The sequence below is a fragment of the Nicotiana tomentosiformis genome, chromosome 6 (assembly GCF_000390325.3).
Source record: "Nicotiana tomentosiformis chromosome 6, ASM39032v3, whole genome shotgun sequence".
In the NCBI taxonomy this organism is placed as follows: Eukaryota; Viridiplantae; Streptophyta; class Magnoliopsida; order Solanales; family Solanaceae; genus Nicotiana; species Nicotiana tomentosiformis.
The window spans coordinates 83,432,349-83,441,609 of NC_090817.1; the positions used below are offsets into that span (position 1 = coordinate 83,432,349).

Sequence of the window (9,261 nt, forward strand, 5' to 3'; positions counted from 1 at the left end):
ATACAAAAAAAAAAAACTAAATTGTAGTTGCATTGAAAAATACATAATAGACTCAAATTTGAGTGTATTTATACAAAATATAATGTATTTGTATTATTGTATGTGACTCATAGCAAAGAAGAGAAGAAAGTTCATCGGAAATGACGGCTTCCGGCCAAGGAAAATACTGTGTACATTGTATTAAAACAAAAAAATGGAGACGAACTAAAATCCGGCCATATCTGAGAATATACTATCACATTGTATATACCAAAATTCGGCCAGACGAACAAAAATCATGCCATAGTGTGTATTTTGTTGTATTTAATTCGACCACAAGAAATAAAATATACTCAAATCTGAGAAATACACTCAGATATGAGAAAATACATACTATCTGAGAAATCCAATCGGTTGGCCATGGATTCCAGCCAGAGATGTGGCGGCGGTGGAGGTAATGACGAGGCTGATCTAGATTGAGAATTTTGATGTACTAAATTGAGGAATTTTCATAGCGCGTGAGATATGAGAGTGTACAAGGAGAGAAAAAAATAAAAAAGGAGGTCAGACGGCAGTGTTCCAGCGGGTTAGGCCGGCGGTGATTTTTCGACGAGATTGTAACACCAGAGATAGAGAGTTTAATGGATATGGGAGGCGCAACTAGGCTATAGTACGAAGATGGAAGGAGGAAAAGAGGAAAAAGTTACTTTTGGGTTAGAAATCCCTTAGAGAGGGTTTTTGCTATAAAACCCAATATGTAGCTATGTATTATAATTAGTTTAAAGTGCATTTATTTATGATAAATATTGTGTATAATATAGTTATACCATGTAAAATTTTCAATTATTTACAATCGGTCGCCGAAAAAGTGTATAAAATTTATATAATTTATATATATATATATATATATATATATATATATATATATATATATATATATATATATCACACACAAAATATATATTTCTCAACTATTATTTTAAGAGCGGGTATACAATGTTATTTTCCCTTTTTAATTGCTAGGTGTAAATCAAAAGGGAATAAGTCAACAGCTCTTGCAATAGAATAGAAATAAGACCTTTATATTGGCACTTATCCCTTTGACACAAAAAGAGAAAAAGAAGTAAAGGCACAATTCGACCATATTCTCATGCAGTTGCATGTCAAAAACTAGGAAAAAGTCCACTCCACTGTCTTATACTGAATCCGTGTTTTGTTTTCACCTTCAAGAAACGGTCAATTCCTCCAAACACCAAACAACAAATAGCTTAACTGCTTGGGAAACTCGACCCCAACCAGGCACCCACCCCACTCGGTTAGGTCAGAGGAAGAAGAAGCATATGCTCCGAAGACTTAACTAAACTCAATATTTTTGACATAAAATTAAATAAATTAAATTTTAAACTCATAATTTTAAAAGTACAATAAATTTCACTCTAAAAATTTAACTTTAGAAATACAACTCATCAAATTTAAATCCTAATTGTTTATGAATTAGTACCTTTTACATCTTCGCGTAGCCTATACGTCAGTCAATTTCGCCGTTCACCCTCACCAAATCTTATCAACTCCACATTGCATAATCCTTGCAAATCATGGTTCAGTATGTATGTTCCATCATGGCCTTATTTCAATATGTCTCTATAAATATTCGGCAATTACTTGAAAAAATTAACACATGATCAGTTAATCCCTAACAACTGATCGCCTTTTCCTTCACAACTTATTACACTTTAACGTCTATACAATGGATAGTTTATTTTATACACCTAGAAACTGCGTTAGTTTTAGAAAAAAGAGATGGGGTAAGGTGTTCTAATTTCCTAAGAACTTGCTTTGAGTTTGATTCTTTCGCAAGGATTACATATTGCAATATTTAAGCAAAGTTTGGTGAGGAGAGAAGAATGTTGAATTGTCATCAGCTAGGACAAAACAGAAAAAATGAGGCAACTGCAAAGAATTTTATATCTTCCAAGGAACGACTAGGCCTTAAGCACCATACAAGTAAATGAATTTTACAACAATATTATGAGCTTTCTTTAACTCACACAAACAATATACTCCAATACCAACCAATCCAAACGTGCAGATCATTTTAACTCCACCTATTTCCTATCAAGCAAATGGAGATAAAGATCTATCTATATATTTCATTTGGCCAGAAGAATCCACAGTTGTTGTTCTTAATAGCCAATGTCTGCAATCAGTCTAGGGTTTATTGGCTTATCGATATATTCGTTTTCAGCAGCAATCCTACCTGAGCCACGTCCAGTCATTTTACCAAAAGATCTCACTGCAGATAAGCCCTTAAAACTACTACTTCCCTCACTGAAGTTTCTTGACCTCCTAGACTTCCTAATCTTGGAGGAGTAGATATCATGGCTTGTGTCTTCATCCTTTTCAAACTTGATAACTTGCAATTGTACAATTCTACTACGGCAGAATGGGCAGAGAGGTTCGGTAGGACTAGTCGTAGTAGTATTAGGCTTGCTATGACAGCACAAGGCCAGTATGCAATGTGCACACATCTGGTGCCCGCACTCCTGCACCTGAATTGTGCATAATTGATCAAAGCATATACAACAAACTTCTGTGTCACTCACCTGCAATTAGACACATAATTCCTAGTGAGTACCAAAGACTTGAAGCTATAAGCAGATAGCTCTAAGCTAAAACTAGCTTAGCAGCTAACCAAAGAGTATACTAAAGAGAAAAATATGAAATGCCTTCGCGTTTAAAACATGCACACAATAGTTTGACATTTTGAAATGAATTCAACACACTTGAGTACTTCATAGATTTATGAGAGGTAATTACCTCAGAGATATTACCATCCATCCCATCATCAGAATTGATTGCCGAATAAGCTGTTCCTTTTAGGATATTCTTTTCCCTCTCCTTGTTAACCTCCATCAGGGCGCGTTCTAGCAAAGATTTTGCCTCTTCATTGAGCTCACTGACGAACTTCAATGACGATGGCCAGACAAGAGGCTCTGCGGATGAAGGATTCAGCAAAACCGCGCACGCACCATGTTTGTATCTTAAAGCAACCGTGAATGGTATTCTCCTGTACCACAATCATTACATGGCATATTTAGATAACCAACAAAATGAACTATGGTGGAGTCACACAAAGATTATATTCAGATTCACTATTATTAAGCTAGATCAACTCAGAATAAATTGAACAACAGGGAAATTTACTCGTTAATCAAAGTTCAGGACTCTAAACTTTGTTTAATAAAAATTGAAAAGATCAACAGAGAAAAAGAAAGATACCCTGAATCATCTCTGTGTAATCGATCTGCTCCCCAGGCTAACAATTCGCGGACGCAATCAAGAGAACCAGCTCTTGCAGCCAAGTGAAGTGGTGAGCTACCGGGGAAACTGTTTTATGTTTGAAAAGAAATTTTAAGAAAAACAAAAAAAAACATAGCTATAAAGTATAAAATCCAAGCTTAAAAAGCACAATTCACTAAGAATAAAAAGGAAAATGAAATCTTGGACAGGATGATTACCCGTATCCACCAGTTGAAGCATAGACCAAAGCACCATTGTCCAGTAAAAAATGAACACATTCAGGCCGTCTTTGACGGGCTGCTAAGTGCAACGGTGTTGCTCCCTTACCATCTTTAACGTTCACAAACCGGGCATATCCCCTAAAAGTTTAATTCCAATACAGCAACTTAGAACAATCAATAGAATATACAACGTAAAAAAAAAAAAAAAGTGAATTCTCATAGAGGCTTTTACCAGGAAGATGCAACATGAGATGTCCGAGCAGCAGAAAGAATTGCTTTCAGACAATCAGAGTGACCATAATAGGCAGCATAGTGTAAGCATGTTCTTCCATTAAGCGAATCAAACATCAAAATCTGATCAATCATTATATTCACCATTAGGCCCATGAATTTTCAAAAGATACTTCACTTATATAATAGAGAGAAGAGGTCGTTCTTGCCAAGATAAATTTGCAAAAAATATAACAAGGGTCCTAAAATGTAACGACCCGTCCGGTCGTTTTGAGAGTTGTAGCCCCATTCCCCTATTTACTGCTCATTCTGTACTTTATAGTTGTATTGTGACTTGCCGGGGTAGTCAGTTCGAGTCCGGAGAGATTTCGGAATGAATTGAGACACTTAGTCTCAAGGTTGAAAACTTAAGTTGAAAAGGACCGGTTATTGACTTATGTGTAAACGACCCCGGAATAGAATTTTGATGATTTCAATAGCTCCGTATGGTGATTTTGGACTTAGGAGCGTGTCCGAAAAATTATTTGGAAGTTTGTAGTTAAATTAAGCTTGAAATGGCTAAAATAAAAATTTAAGCTTGAAAGTTTGACCGGGGAGTTGACTTTTTGATATCGGGGTCGGAATCCGATTCTGAAAATTTGAATAGGTCCGTTATGTCATTTATGACTTATGTGCAAGATTTGAGATCAATCGGACTTGATTTGATAGGTTTCGGCATCAAATGTAGAAGTTGGAATTTCTTAGTTTCATTAGGCTTGAATTAAGGTATGATTTGTGATTTTAGCGTTGTTTGATGTGATTTGAGGCTTCGACTAAGTTTGTATGATGTTTTAAGACTTGTTGGTGTATTTGGTTGAGGTCCTGGGTGCCTCGGGTGGATTTCGGATGGTTAATGGATTGAAATTTGGACTTAAACAGCTGCTGGAATTTTTCTGATGCTTGTATCTGGTTTCCTTCATCGCGTTCGCGAGAGGAATCTCGCGTTCGCGAAGAGAAAATTTGGACTGGCCCATTTGTGCTTTGCGTTCGCGACCGAGGGCACACGTTCGCGAAGGGTCGAGGGGCAAAGCTACGGATTCGCAATCAAGGCCTCGCGTTCGAGAAAGGGAAAGCCGGCCGGGGGAAAGTGGTCGCCGCGTTCGCGAAAGAGGAAATCCGGGCAGCATAATTTTGTGCTTCGCGAACGCGAGGAAGCTTCCGCGTTCGCGAAGAAGAAACCACTGGACAGAAAGTTTAAGTTCTCATTTTCCATTTTTACCGATTTGGAGATCGGAGAAAGGCGATTTTTGGGAGATTTTCAAGGAAAACAATAGGGTAAGTGTTCTTAACTCAATATTGGTTAAATTACCCGAATTCATGGTTGTTTTTAGCATTTAATTGGTGAATTAAGTTGAAAAATTTAGAAAACCCTCTTGGTTTAATTTGAAGATTTGATGGTCGAGTTGATGTCGGAATTAGGTAAAAGTGGTATGATTAGACTCGTGGTTGAATTGGCTTTCGGATTTTGTAACTTTTGTTGGGTTCCAAGACGTGGCGATTTTTGAGTTAAATTTCGGATTTTTGTTGAAAAATTTGTATTTTCATATGAAATTTGTTCCTATAATTTGTATTGACTGAATCAAATTAATTGTGATTAGATTCGAGCCGATTGGAGTCGGAAAATCGAGGGAAAGGCTTTCTTATTGACTGATTGAGCTTGGCTTGAGATAAATGGCTTGTCTAACCTTGTTTGGGGGAAATCCCCTTAGAATTTGATACTGTTGTAACATTTTGTGATATGTGAGCGCCGTGTACGCGAGGTGACGAGTGCGTACACGGGCTAAATTTGAAAATTTGGGATTACGAGGCGGTTCCCCGGGAGATTCCCTGTACTGCATATTTACTTTTGGAACTACGAGACGGTTCCTCGGGAGATCTCCTCTACTGCATATTTACTTTTGGGACTACGAGGCGATTCCTCGGGTGATCCCTTGTACTGCAGATTTACTTTTGGGACTACGAGGCGGTACCTCGGGAGCGCCCTTGTTGTTTACCTCTAATTGTTGTGTTATTATCTTTCTGTATATTTCATTTATTTCTCGGTCACTTCATTACCCTATTATAAATTTCTGCCTTATTTATTATTATTTCCAGTAGGGTCTGACCTGACCTCGTCACTACTCTACCGAGGTTAGGCTTGGCACTTAATGGGTACTGCTGTGGTGTACTCATACTACGCTTCTGCACATCTTTTTGTGCAGATCCAGGTACTTCCTGTCAGACCAGGTATTACTGAACTAGCTGTACACGGAGACTTCAAGGTACATCTGTCAGCGTCCGCAAACCTCGGAGTCCCCCTCTATCCTTATTATGTTGTCTTCCTGATTTCTCTTTAGACTCTAATATATTGAGACACTCACAATAAATTCTTAGAAGCTTGTGACCTATTTCTACCGGGTTTTGGGAGTCGAAATTATTGGACTGCAGTTTTATATTTATTTCATATGTTGAGAATTTGGCTTCAGTTTTATTTTATGTATTTCTGCAAAAATTGTTAGGCTTACCTGGTTTTAGAGACTAGGTGTCATCACGACATCCTACGGAAGGTGAATTTTGGGTCGTGACATAAAATTAAAGAGTAAACAGATAAAAAAAAAAGAGAGGGTAGAGTGGCATACATTAGCCCCTGCTTCAATAAGCTTTTGCACACAAGAGAGCTTCCCGTGCATGGCTGCCAGCATCAATGGAGTCTAAAGCAATAAACAGCACAATCAGGAGAAATTAAAAAATGCTTAAGAGCTGCTCAATGCAATCAGAAATCAGAAGATCACATTTTTTTAAAGGAAAAAAGAAGGAGAAGGGAAGAAGTGATCAATTCTAGAGGAATTTGCGAAAATGAAACGAAAAGCTCAAATTTTCGTCTTTTTCTTCCATCAATTAGAAATCAATCAAACAAATAAGGAAGAAAAATGCAATAATTAATACCTGCTTATACCGATTCAATAGATCAGGATTGACGGACTGGTCTATAAGCATAGAAACAACCTGAAAGAACATCTAAACCCATAAATCGTACAATTAAGAACATAAAAGTTTCAACAAAAGCATACCCCGTAAAAAGGATTAAAACAAAACTTTTTCAAGAACCCACCTCAATCTGGCCATTGGCAGCAGCAATATGTAAAGCAGACTGGCGATCATAAATTGTAGAATGGTGAACAAGACTCGGGTTTCTCTCCATCAGAGCCTTTACAGTCTCTAAATCACCACATTGAACAGCACTGAATAGTCCATGTTCATCACTTGCTCCACAACTGAGTCCCTGACCCATTCTTCTCTCACCCCTTCACTATCACTTTTATAATAAAAATCTGAACTTTATTCTGCTTTGAGGGAAAGGAGGAGGCCCCTTTGCACCACCGTGGACGGAGGTGGTGAACGGTGGTTGGTGGTGGTGGCAGAATTGGAAATTGTGAGAGTCTGCAATTCTGCATATTTATGGAGTTCCAAGGAGAAAATGAGAGGTGGGATGTGTGAGTATTGAAGTCTGGAGCTGCCCGCAAAAGCGACGGCGGGGAATAGCGGGCAGCTGAGAAAGTGAAATAGGAGCAGTAAACGGGCAGCTGTCAGATTCTTTTCGGGCAGTTGGATTCTTAAATAATTATAACAGCAATATCAATGGCGTTGTATTTATGGGAATGAGTCAGTCAAACTTTTTACTGTTACTGATTGGTCTCCTGCCAAAGTTATCAGGATTTCCACATTTGGAGAAAATTCTCGAAGGGCAAGAAAATTGTCTCCGATCCATAATTCTTTGGTCGGGGAAATAAGAAATAAAAAAGAAAACAAATACAAGTACATTATAGAAGTCGTTTATTTTCTTATTTTTGCTTCGTTTGAATATGTTTTGGTTAGTTTTTGTTCAAATATGAGTAGTTAACGCTTTTACATGGTGAATTTTTTTATTTTCTAATATTGCTGTATTTGTAAATAATAATTCTGAAAAATATAAGTTATCGTAATGAAACCGTAATTAATTCGAGCTCACTGAATTCACAGTGTTTCCTTAAGGAATTTAATCCCCTTCTAGTACCCAAGGTTATGGATTATTTCCTCCCAGGATAGAACGAATCACACACTGGTGTAGCGGTACTTCAAACCCCAATGCAGAACAAAGGAGTAGAAACTCAAAAAATCGTATGGAAATGCTGAGAGGAGAGAGTGCAATGTTTCAACTGCGGCGCGAGGCTTGCTTTCTTCTTAACTCTTTAAGAGCTACAAGAATAGCAATTATATATATACCCACCAAAAATCTTTTCCTCTTCCAATATGGGACAATGTCTCATTGTCAAGAGGGAAAACTTAAAATTTTACTCAAAAATTTTCATTTTCCCTCTATTTTCAATTCACCCTCATTTTAAGACTATTTCATCTTAAATAACAAAAACCTCAACAAAATTTATAGAGTGGCAAGGTGCTCATGTGGTGAGTGACACCAATTTAACATTTCAATGATTTGTATTTTTAAGTAATTCCACATAATTTAATTATTGTAATTTGTCTTTTATAATTTTTCCATTGTCGTCGACTTTAAAGCACAATGTCAAAATTTTGAAGTATATTTATCAGAATTTTTTTGCATACTGCTAGAATTTAGATAAAGTTTATCCGAAAAAAAGCAATTAGGAACGAGGAGCCCCATAATTAGAAGTAATGCATCTTTGTCAAAAGAAACCAAATTGAAATGCGTCTAGCTTCAACATAGAGGAGGGAAGATTTTAGATATTTCTTAACTTATTTTCTTTTTTGGTAAATATATTTCTCAAACTTGAAGAAAAGATATTCCATCTTTGTTTGTTAATTTATAGAGGATGTTTTAGCAACCAAAAATATTTGTTCCTCCTGTCACAGAATCATTTTAATAGCAATAAATTCTAACAGCTTCTCTAATCTATTGCTGAAAGTGTAAGCAAAAGTTTTGGGGCAGCTGTATGTTGTTTTTGCCAAGGCTAGCAGTAGCAAATGCTTGATGCCATTTCGTTTTTACGCAAACAAGAGTATGCGGTACCAAAAGGGTCAACACGGTAAGTAAATTCGTTTCTTGTCCATTACTTGCTAGTGACAAAGCATTACCTTTCACCCTACAGTACAAAGCATATTGCTTTACATTTATGGTCTTAAAACATAATAGGCTTTCACCAAATAAAATTGGGGAATATTTTGAGTTCATTCTACATATGCTTGTCGAATTCTATTGTTCTTTTTTTTTCACTTGGTATTTAGTATTTATTTGATGCCCCGACTAATTTAAATTCGCACCGAATAGCACTGCTTTGGCAGTTAAAATGATCCCTACCAAAGGCGACTTCACAATTAGGCTTGAACCTAAAATCTCTACCACAACTTTTGATTGGGTTTTTGAATTTTACTCATTTTAACAGTAAAATAATAAATTGGACTGTCATTTTTGCTTTCGTTTTCTTTTTCATTTTATTATCTATACTATATTAAAATCACGAAGGTTTTTAGCGAAATGTCGTTCGTCTTTTTT

General features: G+C 36.7%; 1 protein-coding gene across 2 annotated transcripts; it reads right to left on the bottom strand.

The window, feature by feature from the left end:
- Nucleotides 1–1,921: 1,921 nt before the first annotated feature.
- On the bottom strand, nucleotides 1,922–7,218 carry LOC104119555 (putative E3 ubiquitin-protein ligase XBAT31). Of its 2 annotated transcripts, none has more exons than XM_009631086.4 (8): nucleotides 6,862–7,218; nucleotides 6,696–6,755; nucleotides 6,389–6,460; nucleotides 3,733–3,854; nucleotides 3,498–3,638; nucleotides 3,259–3,366; nucleotides 2,797–3,046; nucleotides 1,922–2,582 (listed from the first exon to the last, which is right to left on the bottom strand). In XM_009631086.4, exons 1-8 carry the CDS (start codon nucleotides 7,039–7,041, stop codon nucleotides 2,163–2,165), a joined length of 1,353 nt encoding a protein of 450 aa, XP_009629381.1. In that variant the 5' UTR covers nucleotides 7,042–7,218; the 3' UTR covers nucleotides 1,922–2,162. The 2 variants fall into 2 exon arrangements, with proteins under 2 accessions (XP_009629381.1, XP_009629380.1); XM_009631085.4 differs by having other exon boundaries at nucleotides 6,696–6,767; nucleotides 6,862–7,187.
- Between the last annotated feature and the right edge of the window lie 2,043 nt (nucleotides 7,219–9,261).